The sequence below is a fragment of the Chionomys nivalis genome, chromosome 7 (genome assembly GCF_950005125.1).
Source record: "Chionomys nivalis chromosome 7, mChiNiv1.1, whole genome shotgun sequence".
NCBI lineage: Eukaryota > Metazoa > Chordata > Mammalia > Rodentia > Cricetidae > Chionomys > Chionomys nivalis.
The window spans coordinates 73,363,784-73,388,152 of record NC_080092.1 but is presented as its reverse complement, the minus strand read 5'-3'; the positions used below and the strand labels follow the sequence as shown (position 1 = coordinate 73,388,152).

The 24,369-nt window shown below is 39.4% G+C and overlaps 1 protein-coding gene across 2 annotated transcripts in view; it reads right to left on the bottom strand.

The window, feature by feature from the left end:
* The window catches only part of Ca10 (carbonic anhydrase 10), a 474,608-nt gene that overhangs the window by 386,881 nt on the left and 63,358 nt on the right, over positions 1 to 24,369 (bottom strand). For both annotated transcript variants that reach the window (XM_057776888.1, XM_057776887.1), the window contains exon 3: positions 10,846 to 10,920. In XM_057776888.1, coding sequence (XP_057632871.1) covers positions 10,846 to 10,920 — 75 coding nt within the window. The remainder of the gene's footprint in view (positions 1 to 10,845; positions 10,921 to 24,369) is intronic.

Genomic DNA, 24,369 nt, shown 5'->3' with positions numbered 1-24,369 from the left:
AGCCAGGGCTTTGGGGCCACACCATGGTTATGTACCCATTAAACTTGATTTGCAGAAAGTAGTCACATTTATTCAATGGTCATTAAACCACCACAGCTCTACTTTTGGGGATTTAGTGAGGGGAAAGGTGCTGAGCCCATGACTGTATATAATGCCACACCTAAAATATTTGACCTCAGAATAGATACTTCAAATATACTCCCACTAAGGAACACAATTATTTTCTGTAGTAACCATACAATCAACAGTTGCAACAAAATAATCAATGCTCTTGATTCCTTAGTTTCAGAGCAATTTAAAAACATTGATAGTTAAGGCATTATTCACAATAAGATATTCTGGATATGAGTGGAAAGTTACCAATGAAAAATATACATTGCATTGTGTTTTAAGGGAGAAGTGCAACAAAGAATCGAACTAAAATAAATAAATAAATAAATAAATAAATAAATAAAGAATCGAACTAGTCATATGGAATGACACCCTGAAATAATAAAAAACCTCTCACTTTCTGTGTTCATAGCTATCATAGTATTTTTGTTTAGTTTGAATCAAACCATTAAAATTCTGGAAGATAGAAGACTAGGGGTGTGGAAATGGAAGCTTTTCTCCAACCAGCCACCAAAGTGGAAACTTTAGGAACAATCTCTTGGAACAAACACAGAAAGCTGAGTCTCTATGTGTTGGAGACTGGTGACTGAGGGTCCCTCCAATTAGCTTCCAAGAAGGAAACATGACCACTTAAGGAATAAGTAACAAAACATGCATTAATTTGAAGACTATACACATATTACTTAAACTCAGCAGGGTATATAGCAACTACTTAGAGCTTAGTCACAAGACTTTGAAGAGGAGATTTTTTATTACTGGAGGGTTTATAATCTCCAGCACCTAAGGATACCAAAATTGCAGTCAAACTTTAATCAATCTTCATTATTTTTACTCAATTTTGTACAGACAGTGAACAGCCCTATTGCCTATACCCAGGATGCACCACTCTTCCTGTGCCTGTCTTGACAAACCGGAGCTATAGATCCCAAAGCTCAAGAAGTACATCTCAAGGAGTTGAGTAGTTACAACCACTTGTATCGATTGGCTAGACATTGCCTTGTGTCATCAGAAAAGCTATGTGTCTCAGAAGAACAGGTGTAAAAGCCACCATACTGGCTGCTTTTGTCATTGCTGTGACAAAACACCTGTCCAAAGCAATGGAAGCAAGGGTTTATCATTTAAAGACATGCCCGTCACAGCAGGAAAGGTATAGTGCCTAGGTGCATGAAGCAAGTGGTCTCATTGCATCTACAGCCAGAAAGCAGAGAGCAATGAACACTGGTGCACAGCTGGCTTTCTACTTTTTATTTTATCTAGGACCCAAGACCATGAGTGGTAGTGTCCACATTTGGAGAGGATCTTTGAACCTCTATGAACTCAGTCTAGAAACTATCTCACAAACATGATCAAAGGTTTGACTCCCAAGTGATCCCTGATTTTGTCAAGATGACAATTAATATTAACCACCAGAACCACTACATAGGAGTACTCACTTAAATTAGGAATGGACTTAAACAAACTTGTACTAATGTAAGTATGGAGTTGTCCACTGAAGTTGTATCTCTATATGCAATGTGCTGTCTTTACAATGCATATTTTAGAAGCTCTCCCGTGTAGGGAGATGCATTAGGAACTCAATATGGAGGTAAAACTGAGCAAGACTCTTCCATTTGTGTGTACATTGCTATGAATTAGCTTTGAACTATGTCTACAAAGGCTCATGCATGGAAAGATTGATCCCCAAGCCAGCAGTGGCATAGAGGGATGATTGGATTATAAAAACACTAAGTTCATCAATAGATTAATTCATTGATAAATAGGATGGTGACCGGTATGCTCTTTTGTAAGAACTAGGTCAATTTAAACAACTTTTGAAAGGTATATCGGTCCCTGGTTCTTTTATCTCTTCCTCTCTCCCTTCTCTCCCCCCTCTCTTTCTTTCTCTAATTTCTGGCTACCATGAGGTGAACAGCTCTCTCCCTCTCTCCTTTCCCTTTCTCTTTACTTACTCTCTGTTCCTCTCTCTTTCTTTTTTTCATCCCTCTCCATTCTATCCTTCTTTCCCTCTTTTTTTCCCCTCTCTCCCTCCCTCCTCTTTCTTTCCTCTGATCACCATAAGGTGAACAGCAGCCTCCTTTGCTACATGTTTTTAGTGCCATAAAGCTCTGCCCAGCTGCAGACCTGTTGCAAGTTCAGGAGACCATGAAGCATAACCCTCTAAACCAGGACTCAAAATAGATCTTTTCAAAATTGGTTCTGTATTTTATCACAGCAATGACAGCTGATTAAAATCACATGTTAACAGTTATAAGAAATAATTAGATCCAACATTTCACTTTGCATTTTACAAAAGCATCTATAATACAGCTCCCACTGTCTTTATTTTATATATGAGTGAAGTGAGGCTATGAGTGGTTTGGTTGTCTCCAAACATTATGGAGTTGTTACTTGATATACTGGGACTCGGAGCTCAATTTAAGAATCCAGTGCACTTTCTGTGATTCAGTTCTGAAGTGAGGTAATAACAGGGCCGGGCTTAGATGGGGTGGTGAACAGAAGTGCTTATGACTTGCAGGGAGGTTTCATCTGTTATTCAGTAGTAGTTCAGATCCCATTATGTTTCATACACCAGTCTTGCTCATTTTCACCTTGTCTACCTGGCAGATGCCTTCACATTTGAAAATTCCTGTCTCGGGAGAATTGTTCATCTATGAAACCTTCTCAAAGACAGAATTAGTTGTTTTTTCCTTTATGTGCCCAGTGGATCTCATCACACATACTGCCTGCCTCCCATACCTTATCAGGCTAAATCATATATCTCTAAATCCGACTGTGAACTCCTGAGACCAGAAGCTGAAGCTTTTCCAATTTGTATTCCTGGTGTCTAGAAAGGTGTGTGGCACATAGCAGACTCACAGTACATCTTGAACAATAGGCATCCAATTTCTGGGGAAAAAACAAGACTGAAATTATTTGTAATTGAGAACCAGTCAAGGCAGCATCCCCTTTCCAGACAGGGAAGGCTGTGCCCATTCAGTTCTTGCTTCCTCTTAGAGATGAGAGATCAGAAACTGAGACAATTACATCACTGACTCTGCTTCCAAACGCCAATATATGCAAAAAGCAAAATTATCATGTAATGAAATCGATATTATATTTCTTAGTGCTGCTAATACCTTCCAAGCTAATCATATATCATATCAGCAAACAGAAAATATTAACGATAGAATGAATCTGTGAAAGTCATGTTGCTTAACAGCCTGTTTTATATGTGAGAAAATCAAGATCCCTAGGGATAATCTCACTTGGGTTTCATGTTTAGTCAGTGGGAAAGCCAAAGCGGTGAGGACTTTCTAACAGCCTTTGGCCTTCCTATGATCTAAAGGGGGCAGATAGAAGAACAAACACAGGAATCACCTTGGGGTGAGTGTACTTATATACCTACCCACCCAGCCCATGCTCAAGAACATACAGTGGATAAAACAAGAGCTCAGTTCTTTATTACACCAACCCCTTGCACAGATGTGTCATGCCTTTGACCAGACACTACATTCTAGTGTTGTTTCTTTTTGTTAATTTCAGATACTATCTGGAAAGAAATTAAAGCACAAGTCTCCTTTTAAACAGCAAACACCACAAATAGTTTTGAAGTAAAGAATGATTTCCTGAAGCCCTGTGTCAGGAGGGGCTTAGAGTAGTGGGGTTGGAGAGACACTGTAGACACTCAAAGATCCCAGTGCCACCACTCACCTACTCTGTCACCATGGGTAAACCTCTCATTTGTTGAATCTTTCTTTTCTGTTCATTAATGAGGATGTGTGGATGAGGCAGAACCATGAAATGACCATGTACCACTAATAGAATGTAATGGAAATGGCAGTCTACCTGGATGAAACTGTCCACCCAGAAATACAATTCCAGTTTATTCGTGAGAAAACCATCAAACTCATACTGAAGGATGTTCTATCAAGTAACTATGCAACATATGGCAAAACTAACAGTAAGGAACACCTAAGAAACAGTGAGAGACTTTCATTGCCCAGATGAGACAAAGGAAACATTATGACTATACAAAGGTGTACTCCAAATTGGATAAAAAAGACATTTTGTTGAAATACTGGGAAATCTAAAACAATCTATAAATCAGTTGGGAGTTACATACTCCAGGTGGTGTCTATGTTGGGACAAAGGCATAGCATACAGTAATGTAAGACCTAAAGGGTTCCTGGAAAGTTCCAGCATTATCTTTGTAACATTTGTGAACCAAAAAATTTCCAAAATAAAAAAAATTTTAAGATAACAATTATAGAGGCATGGTATTTATTTATTTAGTCTGTTGTTCAGTTTGCTTCTTACATATAAAACCAAGGAAAACAAACTGTATTCCACCCAAGAAGCAGTTTCTTAATCACATTCATACAGTCTAGACGAGAGGAATACAGCTCCATAGAACCACTCTCTAGACCTGCTTCTACCACTGCAAACTTAGTGTGTAATGTCACTTGTCTTATGTTATCTTTTTACGGATTACCTTAGATGGCAAAAGGGACTTCAGAGGTATGATTAGATTAAGATTTTGTGCCTCTGCACAAAGAAGTGAGAACTACTGTGTCTGGTCAAATTCTAGGATGGCCCCAGGATTCTGAATTTCAATAGTAAACAGCTTTAGAATGAAAGGTATCTTTTAATCTGATGGAATTTCACCCTTCCTCTTTACTGTCCATGGCAAAAATGAAGAAATTTTGCAGACATAAATAACACTGTCCACCAATTGACTGTGAGTTATCCAAAAGACCATTACTCTGCATGGGTCTGATCTTCAATGAAAGAGAACATAGAACTGCCCAAAGTTCCCAGACAGAGATTTAAGGTGGGAGAGATATCTTCTTGTTATCTTTGAAGCAATAGCCGATATGAAGAAGAAACCCTCCTGAGCCTAAGCCCTCAGCCCTAGAGAGGAAGCAAACTCTTCCAAGTCCATTAGGAGCACAACATTAGACAAGCATAAGTTAAAATGATGCTTTTGACAGAGTTATCATAGAGGATCCAGGTAAGTCATACTCAGATTCTGACTCAGGGAATCTTGGAGACAGTAAATACGTGTTGATTACGTAAGTGGTGGCAGTTAACACAGCAACAGAAACCACTGCGGGTTCTGTTTACTACAGGAGGGGTGCTGGGTTTGTATGACTTTGGAGACATCCTAGATCAGCAAGAACCTTGTCTTGTTTGTTTTCTTGACTAGGTTTGTTGGGGAGAGAAGAGCTATTTGTATCACTGGTGTCAAGCCTGAGACTTTTTTTTTTTTTTTTTTTTTTTTTTTTTTTTTAACAAAAGGAATAGGCTTTTGGCAAAACACAGCTAATTAGACTTCAGTATGCCACCACAGGTGGTTAGACATAATTACATTCATCTAATAGTCTTGAGATTTAAAGACTACCCAGCAAGAAAATGCTGGAAAATAGTGTTTGGGGAGAGTTTACTGTCCAAGATGAGCCACTTGTACTTGATTTTAGAGAATGCAGCATTGGATGCCATGGTGAGCTAATGAAACTCCTTAGTTCCAGTCCTGATCATAAATATTAGCAGTTGTGGCAAGTTCTTCTGTTGATCATGCTGACGGCCACGGACTCAGTTTCAGGACATTGTGGTGATTTCCGTATCTCCAGGGGGAAGTATTGGCTCATAATTGTTTCTTTGTCCTCCTGTTACTTCCAGAACCTCTATTCAAATACTAAGTATGATCTGTGAGCCTTTCCATGCATCAGTCTTTGACCACACTCACTATCAAAGCAAAGAACCTGACCTCTGTTACTTTGCACTCACCAGAATGACCTTTGCTCTGTTTCTCATGTATAGCTTGCCCACGCTTGCCATCACACAGACCTTACGACCTGCAACCCTTCTCTGAGTCCATTTATTAGACTAGACTAGTAGGTAGTGTCCTGGCTAATTCCTGGTTCTAACTTGCTGTGGCTTTATACGTAGGGACTCCCTGAATTTTAGACTATTTCTACTAGACTTTAAAACAGTAGTTCTCAATCTTCCTAAGGCTGTAACCTACTAATACAGTTCTTTGTGTTGTGGTGACTCCCAACCATAAAATTATTTGTTGCTACTTTATAACTGTAATTTTTGCAACTCTTATGACTTGTAATGTAAATTTCTGATATGCAGGATATCTGATATGTGACCGCCAAAAGGGTTGTGACCCACAGGTTGAGAAGCACAGCCTTAAAGCATGCAGTGTTGGGCCAGCAAGAGAGCTCCTCAAGTAAAGTGCTTATTCTGCAGGTCTATTGATCCCAATTTGATACCCACAGCCCACAAAAAGTACAAGGCAAGAACTGACTCCCCAAAATTGTTTGTTGACTTCAACACATGTCTAGTAACACACATGCCTGTATACACGCTTCTTAGATACAAAATAAAATTGAGAAAAACAGTGATTTCCCTTTGCATGCATTGGAGTTCATACTGTTATCATTACCATTATCATCATCATTATCATAATCATCATCATCATCATTATCATCATCATCATCATCATTACTTCAAGGGCTGAGGATCATGTCTGTAGAGTCAGACCTTCCTTTTCATCTTATTCTTTCTTATGTGCTTGTTCTGACCCAAGTCAGATGTGTAGTGACTGTTGTAGGGAAGACCTGGGCTATATCCTGATGGTGTAGGAGATAAGAGGAGAGGAGGACTCCTGTCCTTAAAATCTTCACTGTTTCTGTCTTAGTTCAAATAATCTCTTTTTACTTGAATTTTGCAATATTGTCAATCTCTTCCTTGTTTCTTCAGGATCTTCAGCTTCTAGAATATCAACTAGTACATCACTTCATGATCAGACCCCTGTTGCTCTCTAGTGTTAATGCCTAGAGCTCCTTTTGCTCTACTGAGCCATGTACCTTTCAAGGTTTCCAAGCCTTTCTTTCTGAAATTCCAGTTCTCTTCCTCCCCTGTAGAGTGCTACTGATCCTCAGGGCTGTCCCGCCACTTCTGAGGGTTAGTAACTCCCAAACATTTCTGAGAGGAGTCCTGGAAATATTGTAAGATAGCAGCCATTTTTCTGTCTTTCTCCCATTGCCTCCTGAGATTGAGGTCAGGGTAAGCTCTTTAGAATCGTATCTCAGGGCCAAATATAACTTTTTCTAAGGAGGTCAAAGGAGAGCATCCTCGGTCACTGTGCTGAGGAGCTTGGGTCTAGGGACCTGGAGTGAGACTTAGCAGCTGACAGAATCTAAGAGGGGTTTTCACCTTCTCCAGAGCTTCATAAGATTGAGAAAATACATAATCCATGGGTGTGATTCACAGCGTTAGAAGGGAAGCAAGCATGGATCATTTCATTTTAGGATGAAAAAGAGACTTCCCTTGCAAACCTTACCACATAAAGCAGATATTGGGGTGTCTAATGGTTGCATATTATTTCTAACAAGTGGCTCCCTTATTATACTGCAAGCCCCAGAAGTGAAACATCATCACTTTATGCCATAACATCCCACAGCATAATGTCTCCTTCTAAGGGAAGATGCTCATTTTGTAACAAGTAGAACATGGATAGACAGTGTTTGGCACATATTCTAGAAGTATGTTAAAGACATGTGTGTATTTAAACTAAATTAAAAATGTGTTATATATATGTGATATATTTATAACACACATTTTTATTATTTAATAAATATAATTTAAATGGTACTAAACAAACTTTCTGCTAACTCCTCAACAGCATAATTAGCCTAATATTGTTTTTTTGTGTGAACATATATATGCTAGTTATTTTGTTCTTGTTACTTAACAGTTTCACACATTTCTGCGATGAAATCTAGTCATTTCATCCCCCACCTCCTCTCCTCACCACTCCCCCTCTCACTGGAGTTCTTTTCAACAAGTCCCTTGTGCATTGAACTTTTTAATCCTCTTTTTGTGTGTGGCTCACTGAGGGTGGGCGGGAGGTTACTCACTGGAGCTGTTCAACTTCTCTGTGGCTACTCCATTGAGGAAAGTGGCATCCCTTTCCCACAACACCTTTACTGTAGCTGGAGCCCAGTGACATATATGTATGTATGTGTGTGTAAATAATAAGAGTGATCTCCGTATATTTCCATTCTGTTGTCTTCAGTGTGGCTTGTGGCTTTAGTACTCAAGCTTATTCGACAGACTTCTGTTCGCACTACAGCATGGACAGAACCAGTAATCACTTGTGTGTGTTGGTCAGTTGTCCAGAGAAAGAGAACTAATGAAATAAGGGAAGGAAGGATGTGGAAGGACAAAAGCACACGCGCGCGTGCGCGTGCACACACACACACACACACACACACACACGGGCAGGGTAGGGGAGAGGCAGGAAGACAAACAGACATCAGAGCATTTCTTACTAAATGTCTGGTAGCATGCTCTATGCTCTAGTCGTTATATAAATTAGCCATTACAGTGTTGCTGGCAAAAAGAAGAAAAGAAGGAGCAGGAAGAAGAAGGGAGAATAATATGTAGGAAAATTAAGAAGAGGAAGAAGAAGGGAATCCCTACTGTTGCTGTAGATATTAGTTGTGTGCAGGGTGAATAGTCCAAAATATCTGGGCTTTGCTGAGCAAAGCAGAGCCTGCTGAGGGGGAGGCTAGTGGAAGGCCTATTCTGAGTTGCTCAGCAAGAAATTCTGATACATACCACGCAGGCTGAATCATGCTGTCCTACACCATTATCAGCCTTGTGACAGAACTGGTTCTCTGGAGCTATGCCTTTATGGTCTATCTAGCCCTTCAGATGGGTGAGTTCAGTTTGAGTAAGAGCTATGTTCTAGTTCCTCTTCATTATCCCCAAACAAGGGACTCTGCATCATGGAAGTATTGCATAAACGCCACCAAAATGACCAAAATAGGGCATTTTGGCACCAAGTTAACCTTTCTCTTGCCACTCTGTGGCTTTTATGTGTTTCTCTCCAACACAAGTTCTATAGCCACAACTTGTATGCATACCAGGCTGGAAATGAAGAAAAGTAAAACTCTTGAGTCAGCATCAAAGGAAAGATAATTGATACCCAAAATTGTCTCAAAAGCATAAAACAAGTCACACTAGGGTTTTGGACACATATAAAGAGGATGTAAAAACCCAAACAAATAGTATAAGTCAGGCAAAATGCTACAGAAGCACATGCTACCTAAGGGTATGACAATCACTGCAGGTGCTCTCTACAGAGGCAGAAGTAATTTAGAAATGAGGGATTCTTCTCAGTTGCTCGAATCCCATATTCCCAGGTATACAAATTATAATGGGTAATATAACTTCTGTACTATCATGAGTATAAAAACAATTTCTCTTGACAAAATACACGTCTTTAAGTTTTTTATATCATAGATAGGGATGCTGCCAACTATAAATATCAAGTGACAGGTATCTATACCCATTCAAGAAGACATAGTGCATGCCACTTACACAATTGCTATTAGAAACCTGGCCACTGGTGGGTGAATTAAATTTAGTTTCTGTGCACACTGGGCTGAAGAACAATGTGCCATGGGCCGTGGCATGTTTGTGAAGTTAGGGCTGTAGAGTGCAGAGGCTCTCCAGCAGCCAGCTGGCTTTTTCCTAAGTCACCCATTCTCCTTTACCATGCATGTCTTCCTTCAAAGAACCAAACCCCAGCAATACTTATTGTTGTCCCAAGACAGAAATGGTGAAAGGAATTTTGCAAGCTCCTTCTCTTTGCCCAGCTTATGTGAAAAGCTCTACAGAAGAAATAGGTAAAAAGACAGAGCAGTCAAGAATGAACAGATGACCTGGGACAGTGCACATTTTACCTATGACCAAGTTTGGAACCCTGAGCCAGTTCTTTTGATCTTCTGTTCTGAGCACCACGGGTGAATGCGGACCATACATTGAAGTTCTTGGGAGTTGCCTTTCTGTCTTTCTCACATCTAGCAAGCTAAAAATACTAGGAGATATGTTGCCCTTCCATGTTTTTTTCCCTTTAAACTCTCATTCCTTCCTTTGCTTCCCTCCCTTTCTGATATCTTGCAGGATGGTCTATGGTTTTTATGGTTTATGTCAAGTTGTTAAATCCACCTATTATGTAGAGAATAGGATCATTATGAGTAAGGGATGTGGTTGAGAAAGGACCCTCTGCTTTCCTTTTCAACTGAAGTCACACTGTGCTTCTGGTTGTCGCCTGCCTTTGGTGCTCAGTTCACTGCCCGCATGCTGACAGTATCCACACATGACCTGTTATTTTTAGATGGCACTTGGCTTGATCTGCTGAGTCTTGAGCACGGATTCTGATGCGGTGACATCAGTGACAGCATGTATCCCAGCAAGCTTCACTGCCATGGTCAGTCTGTTCAAGTTTCCGGTTTCATTAGTGTTAAGAACAGTCCTTTCTCTCTTGACCGAGTGCGGGCAGAGAGCCTCTGCTCTCTGCCTTCTATTCTCCCTCTCTTTAGAGGAGGCTCCTATTGATGGAATAACCTGAGGCTTACAGGCTTACACAGAAAAATAATGTGTTACATACAAGTTAGAGCTCACAAAATAAACATTCCCTTAATGTATGCAGTACTCTTGCAGCACTTTATAGACTCTCCTGACTTCCACAATATGTTTCAGGCCATGTAGTCAATGTGACATTGTAGAAATAACACTGATGTTCATCAAATTCTGTTTTATAATTACTTTACGAGTACATAGGAGTAGGACGTATGACTAGTAAACTGATAAACGGGGTGTTGAGCATTTCCATCTCCTTAAAAGTGCTTAAGGAACAAAATGAGCTGAAATAGATAAAAATAAAAGTGTATTTACCTGGAACAAAGCTTCCCTGGACCACCTCCTTGTATGCCCACCAGCCTTCATGGATTTTTGGTGAATTCTGTTGAGCTAAAGGAGAAACAAACAAGAAGGTAGATTAAGATACAGCACAGGAGTCATGTTCTGGCTGTTAAATAAAAATACTAAATAACCATGAGATCACTTTTTACTGCTCCAAAGGCAGAATCCTTAAGAATCCTCTCCCTTTTTTTTCCTTCAAATATACCATTAGCATGTAAATTTCTTGTCATAGATTTATATAGTTATTTGGATATTTTAAAATTTTTATTTAAAACAATTTCCTAGACAATACATTTTGATATTGTTTCCTCTTCCCCAACTCTTCCCATATCCTCTACATCTCCCTACACATCCAACTGGATGTTCTCTGTCGGTCAAAAAAAATATAAAAAATCAACAAGAAAAATAATAACAGCAACAAAAATCCTCCAAACACAGCCTGGTTCCTAAAGCATCACCCTCAGTTGAAGAAGATGACATCCCCCCAAAACAGAGGAGGACTTGTCTTTTTAGGTCAAGGGTATAGGAGAAACTGCGTTTTTCTGCTAGAATCTCCAAACAAGCTCTTAAGGTATTTAGATATTTTTATGGCAGTAAAGACACAGTGATTATGTTTTGGCTTATTTACCTGCTATCTTCTTGACTTCTACACACAGACACACACAGAGATACAGAAACACACACCACTTGTTGGACTCATGTGCGTACAAATCTCAAAGAGTGTGTAAAAACTGTGTCCTTGTTTGTTTAAACTGTATTCATATTTTAGTTCTCAGCTATGGTGAAGAAGACTCAGGAGATGCGACCAAACTTGCAACCTGTTTTGACTAAACTGAACATTAAACCTTTATTTATTATGTTAGTTTTATTCAACCTCCCTTTTCTAAATCCTAGCTTTGAGATGCATCATTTTGTGTTACAGAGAATGGGCACAGGATGTCAGGCTTAAAAACAAGGCTTTGTGTAGACAAGGGACTTGCTAAATCCCTTTGCATTCCAGATGCACTTGTAATGTTTTTCTGTGCCTATGAGACTGGAACCTTGCAGCTGGTGACACCATGGTTGAAGGGTAGCTGTTGACAGAAGACAAACAAAAGAGAAGTCCAACCTGAAACTGACAGTGGGGCTTGGGACTTTGGAGATGAACACAAGGGTGACAAAGAACTGCTTGGAAGGTTTGGAATGTCATCAGCTGCAAGTGGCTCAGCATGAGTCTAGGAGTAGATGCAGCAACATGCACCAGATTTCCGGGCACTCTGGATTCCCATGTGTTATAGAGTCCAGATGTTTGCATTGCACTTGAAGTTCCTGAAGGCATGACCGGCTACAGAAAACAGATGGAGAAATCTCTAAGTGGATGGACAAAGACCATCCCTCTGTGCCAGAGAAAAAGGGGTTAGAACTCAGAAAGCATTTTGATAGTTTTTTCTCTGAGCATTGGCACTCCACGATAGATACTGCTTCATTCTCTTCCTCAATACATTGATGGGTCACTGCCACAGGAACAAGGGGAGATTCCAAAGGCTTAGAAATTCATGACATGAATATAGATGACACATAATGCAGTTAAGCCTAATAGCCCTACCCCCCCCCCTTTGGAAACACTGTGTAACACTTGGCTGGGTGCAGATTAAATGTAATTCAAAGATAATACAACTTTTCAAAACAGAGCAAAACTAAACCTTAATATTTTACTAAATGAAACTCGATCTGGACCCTTCTGGTTCTCTAGGTAGTTTGGAAACTACCTTTCTGCAACCTTGAAAAGCATTGGTCTTGAACTTCATCTACCAATTCAGAAAAGTTTTCATTATCTCAGACAGGAACCTTTAAGTCTTATCAAGACTCATGTGTACTTTATCATGTCAAGACTGTTGAGAATGTAAGCCTTCTTTATTTACTGTGACTGCCAGTTGTGGGGGATTGTCTTGGTTATGTTTCATCATTTAAATTAGGATCCATGGGGTGGACTCAACAATCTGTGTTTTACACAGCTTTTTACCAAGCTACTTTACAAATTTATTTTTAATTTATATTTATCAGTATGAATGTTTGACACCTGTGTGTTTGACCATAGAGGCCAAAAGAAGGCATCGGAGTCCATGGAGTTCGAGTCATAGGTGGCTGTGAGCTACCTGATGTGTGTACTGGGAACCGAACTCACATACTTTGGAAAAACATTCTAACCACCAAGCCGCATCTCCAGCCTCTAGCTGAAATATATATATCAACAAAATTGTTTTAGATGATATATTTTGATCACGTCCTTAACTCTCTCTCAGATCCTCTGAGATCATTTCCACCACCTTACCCACCCAACTTTATGGCCTCTATCTCTCATAAACAAACATAAAAAAGTTAAAAGAAAAGCAAACCAAACAAAAACAAGTAAGACCAAGCGTGCACGCGCACGCACGCGTGCGCACACACACACACACACACACACACACACACAGAGAGAGAGAGAGAGAGAGAGAGAGAACTGAACAATGTATAGAGAATGAAAGACTTTGGAACACTCAGTCCTAAATGAGATGTCTTTATCAAACACCTCCCCTCAAGGTTCAGGGATCTATGATAAAGAGAAGGTGGGAAAAGTCTGTAAGAGCCAGAAGTTACCAATGACTTCAAGGAAACAGTGTCTTTGGAATACAATAGGACTGATGCATGTATAAATAAACAAACAACAAAAACCACAAAATACTTCCCAATAAACAAAAGCAAAAACATGGAGTTAATTTTGTGTTGGCCAGTTACTGAGCATGGGGTCTGCAATGGAGTGTGTTTGATATCTCCAGTGACACTCCATTTGAGAAAACTGATTTTTCCCTTTGCCAACAAATATCAATGCAAATAGCCTCTTTTAGGGGTGAAACCCTTGTCTACCTCCCCCTCTCAGTGCTGGGACCCCATCTGCCTTAAACCTGTGCAGTCTTGTGCATGCTGTAACAGTCTCTGTCAGTTCATATATGCATCAGCACTCTTGTATGCAGAAGGCACTCTTTCTATGGAATCATCCATAACTTCTGGCTTTTAAATAGTTCTACCTCCTCTTTCTCATAGAGCTTTGAGGGTGGGATTTAATAAAGAATCTCATTTAGGACCAAGTGCTCCAAAGTCTCTCACTCTTTTCATACTATATGGCGGTGTGTCTCTGTTTTAATTCCCATCTATTGCAAGAAGAAACTTCTTTGAGAAGGGTTGACTGAGGTACTGATATGGGTCCCACCCTCGTGTAGTAACCCCAACATTTTATTAGAGAATTTGCGTATATTTAAAAAGTTCAACATAAAACTTTAATTATATCATAATCAAAAAAATTAAAAAAATACAATTTCTCATAATATTGTTTCTGTACACAAAACTTGTATGTAATACACTATGAAGAATCAATTAGTAAACTAGCTCTTACTAGGAAGACATGCGCAGGGCTCAAGAGCCAAGAATGGTTTTGCACTTTTAAATGCTTGAAAAAAATCAAACAATAGCAATAATTTATGATATGAAAATTATATAAAATTTAAACTTCAGTGTTCACAAATCATTTTGGCTCACTATGCTTATTTGCTTACACATTACCAACCAATTCCTTTTTTTGGAAGGACGATGTCTAAAAAGCTCTAAGAGAAGTCATTTGGCTTGCAAACCCTGAAATGTTTTCTTTGTTAGTCTTTACTAAAAAAGAAAGTGGTAGCAGCTAATTTATATGCATAAAATTCAAGAAAAGAAAATCAATGTAAAGAATGTAACAGTTTAGTTGCAATTGTAATTCCAGAAGAGAATCACGAGGAACACGATTTATAATAAAACATTGTATGCTTCAACATGTACACAGTGGGGCACGGCACGCCTGAACATAGAATGAAGAAATTGGATGCTGGACGGAAACATATACAAATAATCTCGATGCGTTGTGTAGGAGGTTTCTGAAACATGGCCTCGCTGACAGAGGTGTTTTTCCAAAATAAGGAAAAACACATCTCTTTATGAGCATTTATTTTGTTAAAGAACAGGGGTTAATAAAAGTCTGTAAGAGATACTTTGTGTTCACATGCAAAGTGGAGCTTGTTGGTTCCGAAAAATAAAACATTTTCCACTCCCTTGAATATCTGCTGGGACATGGGATCATTTATCATTGTTTGGAACTGTCTAATGTACTAGAGAACACACAGTGTCTATGCCACCCCCCCCCTTTGTTGGAGTTAATTGCACCTTTTTCATTATAACACTCTCAAGAGCCCTTATTAATTTCCAAAATATTTCTCTAGGAATGGTGACACCCTGTTGACAGTCTCTGACCTATGGGACTATTTATAACATTGTTTGTGTCTTCTAAATGAGCTCAAGTGAAGGATTATATTGAATGCTAAGCAGAGGAGGATGTTTTATCTCAGTAGATGAAGGAGACACATGTTCCAGAGGGAGGAGATGGCAGTCAATACCCACGTTCATCCTTACTCAGGTAGCTGGAAATTTTAAGATGTAACATGAGGCGAGTGGAAGAGTAGTCATTCCCCGAGGTGGGTAACTCGAGAGAGGAACTAAACTTTGAGCAGAAGAGAAAATAAAACACATGCACAGACAAAGAAAGTAGAAAGAAAAACAGAGTCCAGAAGTTCAGCACAAAGTGGGAGTGCCTTGCTCCAACACAGAATGCCACTGCAGTGGCCTGAGATGATAGCTAGAGAGAGAGAGAGGCCTATATGGATTATATTTTGAGCATCATACAATCTAGCAAGAAAATTGAAGGGGGGTGGTGCATATGGCAGAGAACAAAAGGGAAGTGGTGGGGGAAGCCACTCAAGATCATAGTTGATAATGGACGCATCACTGCACAGAATTTCAGTGTAACCAGAAATGAATCTTGAAAACTACATACCACATAGGGGCCAGGAAGAGCCTCTTCTCTTCTTGGCACTCAACCAAAGAAGTGTCAAGAAGTCAAATGCAAAACGCACTGAGTGAGTGGCTAAGCAACTTTAGAGACAAAGGCCCTTCCCTGCATATCCCACCCTGGCCAACGAAGGGCAGGTGTCAGGGAACTATATTCTGAGGTCTGATTTGCAGAATCTCTCTGGCTACAAGGGATAGTGATTGCGTCAGAACTCCACTGAATGTCCCATGAAGTAAAAGTCTGGTCTGAGTCACAGTAAATCTCACGGAGCTACACCAGTGGGGAAAAACTACATATCATCCCTACCACAACCAAGTTCTACTAGAGTATTGTAAATACTCCCATTGAAAGAACACGGTGAGATAAAATAAAATCTAGTCAATGACTCAATGCCCTCAGAACTCTTCTCTTCCTATTGGATTGCCTTGTCCAGCCTTAATAGGAGTGCTTTTGTCTTTTCATATCCTGTTTTGTCCTGTTTGGCTGTCGTCTCTTGAAGACCTACTCTTTTCTGAGAAGAAATGGAGGTGAGGTGGATCACACACACACACAAAATCAATCAATCAATTTCACAGTAATACCTGTGAGTGAATTAGATGGGATATCAGATAAAGCATTCAGAAAAATATTTCTAACAATTTTGAAAATAATCAGTGAGAACATAAAAATTTTTTTGAATGAACTTACAGAATGCAAAAGGTAAATTTAGTAAAGAGAGAGAAATATTGTAAAAAAAAAAAGAATCGAACTGAAGTTTTGAAACTGAAACTCTTTTTTTTGTTGCTAATTATTTATTTATTTATTAAAGATTTCTGCCTCCTCCCCGCCACCGCCTCCCATTTCCCTCCCCCTCCCTCAATCAACTCCCCCTCCCTCAGCAGCCCAAAGAGCAGTCAGGGTTCCCTTCCACTTCCTTCCAGGTCTAGTAAGGTGAGCATCCAAACAGCCTAGGCTCCCACAAAGCCAGTATGTGCAGTAGGATCAAAACCCAGTGCCATTGTTCTTGACTTCTCAGCAGCCCTCATTGTCTGCTATGTTCAGCGAATCCGGTTTTATCCCATGCTTTTTCAGACCCAGTCCAGTTGGCCTTGGTGAGTTCCCGATAGAACATTCCCATGTCTCAGTGTGTGGGTGCACCCCTCGCAGTCCTGAGTTTCTTGCTTGTGCTCTCTCTCCTTCTGTTCCTCATTTGGACCTTGGGATTTCAGTCCGGTGCTCCAATGTGGGTCTCTGTCTCTGTCTCCTTTCATTGCCTGATGAAGATTAAGATACCATCTTACACCTGTCAGAATGGCTAAAATCAAAAACACCAATGATAGATAGCCTTTGCTGGAGAGGTTGTGGAGTAAGGGGTACACTCCTCCATTGCTGGTGGGAATGCAAACTTGTGCAACCACTTTGGAAAGCAGTATGGCGGTTTCTCAGGAAATTCGGGATCAACCTACCCCTGGACCCAGCAATACCACTCTTGGGAATATACCCAAGAGGATGCCCTATCATACAACAAAAATATATGCTCAACTATGTTCATAGCAGCATTGTTTGTAATAGCCAGAACCTGGAAACAACCTAGATGCCCTTCAATGGAAGAATGGATGAAGAAAGATTGGAATATATACATATTAGAGTACTACTCAGCAGTAAAAAACAATGACTTCTTGGATTTTGCATGCAAATGGATGGAAATAGAAAACACTATCCTGAGTGAGGTAAGCCAGACCCAAAAAGAGGAACATGGGATGTACTCACTCATAATTGGTTTCTAGCCATAAATAAAGGACATTGAGCCTATAATTCGTGATCCTAGAGAAGCTAAATAAGAAGGTGAACCCAAAGAAAAACATATAGTTATCCTCCTGAAACTGAAACTCTTAATAAGGGATTGAAGTTATGCCTCAGTAGGCAAGCGTGAGGAACTGAGTTCAGATCCCAGAATTCACTTAAAAAGCAGGGCATGGGCGCACATACGCCTATACCCTTTGTGCTGTATGGGGCAGAGATAGAAGAATATTTGGGGCTTGCTGACTAACATAGAGATTCTGTCTCAAAAGATAAAGAATCACAGATTTCTTTAGTTAACTGAAAAGAATCTGACATACTGTTGAAATAGGTAAACACTTCTACCAGGGCATGGGGAAAATAAACTAAGACGGTCAACTACAGAAGATTAGGAAGGAATTAAATATTACAAAAACAAAATGATGGGATTAACACAAGCCTTTCAGTAGTAAGTCTGAACATCAATGGCCTCAATTCTCTGATTAAAAGACAAACAAGCAGATTGCACTGAGATACATGTGCCATCTGTCTGTCACATGTTAAGAGCACATGACAAATACAAGACAAATACAACCTTCAGGAAAGGATGGAAAAGGAAACACACCAAGTAAATGGAGTTTGAAAGCAAGCAGGCATAGCTATCCTAATACCTGAAAAAGTAGACTTCAAACAAAAATTAATCACAAGAGATAACGAAGGTCACTTTCTTTCGATTAAAGGAACAATTCCCCAGGAAGATATAGTAGAACTGGGGAGATCGCTCAGTCATTAAAGGCTAAAGCTCACAGCCCCACAGAAAGAAAGATACAGTAGGCTAGTAAGATGGCGGTTGCCACCAAACATAATGACCTGAGTTCGATTCCTGGGACCCCTATAGTAGAGGGAGAGAACTGACTCTCACTGTCCTCTCATTTCCACATGTAAGTCATGTGCACATGTGCACACACCCATACATGCATGGGCACACGATCAAACAGATTGCCAGGCTTAGAGGCATGCGCCTTTATCTCTGGAGTCATCATGCAAGATTGAAGCTCTATTTGACATGCATTTTTAAGGACCAAATTTACCCTTCAAAAATCAGCTGTCTAGTATAGTGGTTTATTATTTGTGTTTTAATAAATAAAGCTTGCCTAAAGATCAGAGGGCAATGCACACTAGTCAAACATACAGACCAGGTAGTGGTAGCACAGACCTTTAATTCCAGCAGCCACACTAGTTAGCCATAGAGGCCAGGCGATGGTGGTATGTGCCCTTAATCCCAGCACTAGAGAGGAATATAAGACAGGAAGTGACAAGGCTCAGTCCCAGTCTGAGGATTTGTGGAGGCAGGAATGTCCATTTCAGTCTGAGGTAGAAGTAAGAGCCAATAGCTGGCCGTTTTGCTTTTCTTATCTTCAGTTTGAACCCCAATATCTGTCTCTGTTATCTTATACTATGCTTTAAAATGCTCTTGGATGTGGAGTGTAGACTCATTTTGAGTGTTGGCTATTTAGAAAGACAAGGGTGCACATTTAAAATGCATCTCATTTAAAGTTCTACTCCCTGCCACAAGGATTGATTTTAGATGAAACACCTAGAGCAGTGCAGAATTCCCATTTAACGCCTCCTGCCAGACGCTGACATTCATCTTGTTGCATCTGATTTCCAGCCAGTGCGGGCTGATTGAGAATTCCTCAGAGCAAACAGGTGAGCAGAGAACAACCTGGGCTCTTCCAGGCTCCTCCGCTCCTCTTTGCCTAGGGATTGCAATCTCATCACTTAATGCACAACCAACCCCTGGGACACATCCAGGTGTCTAATAAGAAAAGGAAAAAGTTCTCCTGACAATAAAAGCTGCAGCCACTGTCAGATGAGATATTCACAGTCGGGAAAATACATTTCATTTTTGTGCACTTTTTTTTTTCATTCCTTGTGGCTGTTTTAACTTCAGGGTTTCAAAGAAAACCAGAATGCTAGAATTTTAGGAGAGATGGGGAGATCACTAATATTATTCCTTTTGACAGATTGAAGACATTGGGTTACAAAGACTTCTAAAGACTAAAATTTTCTATAAAAGGTCACCAAAGAGATGCTATAAGATGCTTTAGGCTTTGAAAATGAGTACTGAATTTGCCTCTATAATACAAGAGCAGGGCAGGTAATATGTAAATTCAGGCTCATAGCCCTGTGCCAATAACAAAAACCACAGGCTATAGTTTCCACCACTTGCTTTAAACTTAGATATTTTCTTGTTTTTGTTTTTGTCTTGTTTTGTTTTGGTCATGTGCTTTTACTCCTTACTCAAATATTTAGAAATCACCTTTAAAAGGAAAGACAGAATTACTTTTGAAAAGTATGGATTTATAACAAAGGCATATGGTATTTGATTACCATGTAATGAAGGCTTTATGTACAAAATTAAATATTTTCCAGACTTTTGAAATTTGTCACCTGATCTATACCAGATTCAGTATGTCATTGTTCCACTTTATTTCTGCTGGAATAAAACAGCCACATTGGAAATGCTTCATACGCGTGGCTGAATCATCCCACACGGTGTTTTTGACACCAGTCAAGAGGAACCTGGAACTCCTTCTTCACCCCTTTTTATTCCTTCCATAAATGTACAGGGCACGTGTCTGAATAATTCTAGGGAATCTCACATGTCCCCAAGGAAAAAGTAATTCCATTTTCACATGTCAAAGTTTTTGTATCATCTTTTGAGATTAACTCTTGCAATCCCTCTCTTTTGTTAGCTGTATAATAACACAAACACCTTAGTTGGCTTAAATTCAGGATTTAAAAAAAAAGAAAAACAGAAAATACTTCCATGTAAAAATTGAAGTGCACTCTTGGTGATATTCAAGACCCAAAGGGCAACATCAGATACTGGACAGGCAATGTGGTCCACAAGAGAATAGAATAGGAAGAATGTTCTTAGCATGGGAAGGGAGATGCTTAAAAAAAAAAAAAAGTCAGTCAAAACATACCCCACATACACTAAGCATGCACACTCTGGAAATCAGTAGAGCACATTGCCCTGGATGGTCCATCTTGAACACGGATGGAACCGAACATATGGGGGAGACATTAGAACACATGCTATCATGACTATTTGGTTTTAATAATAGCATGAACCACAAGCACTTGTTTGTCTGAGAAACTTCTTCATACTAGGAGCTTACTTAAGGAATCATGGTATCTGTTGACTAGAACAACACTTAGTGTTGGAAATAAAAAAAAAAAATCATTCTGACATCGTATGCATGGTACAAAGCTCCATTTTCCAGCACATCACTGCTTTCTCTTTAATGGGCATTCTACCTTCTATGTGGGAATCAGGGATACTGAGAAAGGCATAGCTCACTACAGGAAACAGTTGGCTATCCGAGTACACTTCAGGGTTCCCTATGGACTAGCAGGGATAATTTTCTTTCTCTAGAACAGTGATTCTCAACTTGTGGGTTGTGATGCCTTTGTGTTGCGTATTAGGTATCTTGCATATCAGATATTTATACTGTGATCCCTAACAGTGGCAAAATTACAGCTTTGGAATATCAATGAAAATAATTGTATGGCCGGGATCACAACAACAGGAGGATCTGTACTACAGGGTCACAGCATTAGGAAGGTTGAGAACCGCTCTTCTAGAGTTTCATCTCTATACTGCGCAGCAGGTCTCACTATTCTTTACATATGTCCGGTATTATATGATACTCTGCACTCAGTATTATTACCTTACTCCATATTTCATCTACTTCCGTATCAGTCTTTCATATTAAATTATAACTTCCTTAAGCACACCAATATACCTGATTATAGAGTCCAGTTAGTAATACAAAGCTTGGCACATTACACATAAAAGTTAGGTGAATTCGTATTAAATACTAGAGCAAAATTGTGTATTATACAAGCTTAGAGTCCAACCTGCATGGTCCCTGGATGATTTTAGTCTCTCCAAAGACTTGTTGGTGTGATGCCTATATTTGTACAAGAGGGAATGTAGACAAAAGTGTTTTCAAATTGGTTGACAGGCCCACACCCTCTTGACAGATGGAAAAGCACCAGGAGCTGACACCCTGCCTGGGGAAATGAAAGCCAGGGCAAATCCACTTTTATTTTCCACTGCATGTTTCATTTAAAAGTGAAGAAGGACATGCCGTATCTGAACTGTTTACATTTTACCATTCCTTATTTTTCTTGAATTTGAAAGACAAGTATAAAAATTATTTTTTTTCTCTTCACATTCAGAGACCTCGCCTCTGACCACAAAAATGAGAGAGAACATTTGGAGTATCAAAGGTTACTCCGGGGACGGACAATGCAACTGCTCCAAGCAGAGAGAAAAGGTATGACCTAGAATCACCTTCCATGCTGGGTAAGTCTCAAGCCAGGTGATGTCAAAATTATATTTGTGTCGGGTGAATAAGGAAAAAAGGACTCAGTGTGGAAGAGCCTGCATGAGATCATGGTTAGCAGGTCCAAAGGTTGCTAGAGTTGAAAACCAACGTGGAAATCTCTAACATGGCTGATTATGATTTTGACTTCTAAAATGTATTTGTTTGGTTTTAATATAAACGTTTAAAGTATGAGTAGGTCATAAAGATGAAAAGAGAGATTCAATTTGAGAACTGAAGATATGGAGTAGAGCTAGCAAAATGGTGATGGCAACTTCCACATGGGTGATGGTGAAGATAGTGACTATGACCTCCTCATAAGATGAATGAAGGAAAATCAGGGCACTCCTCAAAGACAACTGTTACTCAACATTTTATTTTTGGTCTGGGTGAATATATGATGATAATTGTTACAGTGACCAAGGAGACAGGGGTCACAGACTTTAAGTATGAAGCAAAATTGAGTGTTCCATTCAAGAAGGCAGTGAACACTCACAAGAAGATACCAAGTCAGCTGTGGAGTGAGATGAGCTCTCATAAAAGTTGAGACTCAGCCATGCTTCTTTGACTCACAGATGGTATTTAACGCCACAAGTCTCAATAAGGTCACCTAGAAGGATGTAAAAATCTGTTCAGGGTCCAAAAGGGTACTCAGACTGGAGCTCTGAGATGTCCAAGATTTAGAGGTTGTGCAGAGGGAAAAAAATCTACAAAATGAGACAGAGAAAAGATGCCAGTGATATGAGGGGAAAGGTAAATGTGAGGAAAAAGTCATTGTAGAGTTTCACTTCTTGTGACTACTTTTCTTTCTCTCTCTCTCTCTTCCATCTCTCTATTTTTGAATCTATCTTCTTCTCTGTCTTTCTCAGTCTCTGTCTCTCTGTGTATGTATATTCACACTTTATTCTACAACAGTTTTATATTTATAGAAAATTACAGTTGTAGTACATATGTAATATACTTCAAAAAATAATCCTCCCCTACTTTTTTATCTTGTGTTAGTATGGTATGCTTTCTGCATCAATGAATTAGTATTAATTCATTTTTACTAGCTAAGATACATATTTTCTTTGTAACCCACGCATTTGTAACCTACTGTCCTTTCTTTTATTCCAGGATCCCCTATTGTATTATCTGGCATATCTTTTAAGCTGTCTAATGGCTCCAACAATCTAATTACTTTAAGTATGTTAAATTTGTATTACTTGCCTGTTGGTCTAACTGAATTAGAGCCTTTTCAAGAGTAAATGTTATGCCTTGTTTACCACAATAATAGGTATAATAGGCATACTGATGTCAAATAAAAATTGTTCAGGAAACTCAAGAAAGAGAAAAACACAGAGGAAAAGCACTTAGCAATGTTCTACAGTATTTAGAGAAACACCCACACTTTAGCCTTTCTCCACTTCCCCATTTTCTGAGTTAATTTTCATGATAGACTATCCTTATAAGTTAATACCCGCATAATTCAAACAATAACATTAGCAGAACAAAAATGAAAATGTGCAAAATGATGATCTATAATCAATTTAATTGTAGGAGGATGGATATAATTTTCTTTTCCATATCCTTTACAAACATCTCTTCTTCAGTCGTGAACCTGTTCTTATTTAAAATATGTCATAATAGCTCTTTTGTCATTTGCCAATTTTCTTTTCTCATTGGCCATTACAATGCTCTAGTTACGTAACTGACTTCATCAAACTCGGGATTCATTTCCCTTGTTCTTCTTGCTTCAGAATCTTCCTTTAAAATATCGGGGCCCACATAAGGGCTGGGGACATAAGTCTCTATCACCTAAAATCTGAATCAACAAACTTGTGGGAGGACAGGTATAACCCTGATTGACCAAAGAAGAGTTTGGGAACCTCAGAAAACATTTGTGACATTTATGGATCCACATATAGTTGCTAAGGAAACTTCAGGAATAGCACTTAAGCCTAGAAATAAGAACATAGCTGAGTTCATGAAAGGCATGCAACAGGGCTGTACCATTTCTGGAACAAAGTCTGAAAAGACCCAGTGCCAAATGGGAAAGCAGTCATAATGACTTCAGGGAATCAGTCAGTCCAGGTGAGACATAAGGTTATTCACAAGCCTTATGTAGTTATTATTGTTATTAAATATCAATGTTTTATCTTTACATGTTCTGCCTGCCCAACACCTTTTTTGGCATTTGTGCAGGTTATGATCCATGTAGACATGCTATATCTGCATTGCCTAGCTGGTGCCATCACACTCATCTACACAGTAAAGGCAGTGAATTGGGAGAATATCTGGACATGGCAAACTAGGATTCCAAAGTATAAATAAGTAATATTTTAAGAAAAGGAAGAACTTGAGTCAGCTACAGAGCTGAACCCATGACTTGAATGTTCTACTATTTTCATGAGGATGACTAATATTTATATTCCTCACCTGTGTTGTTTTGTTCCAGTTCTCTTC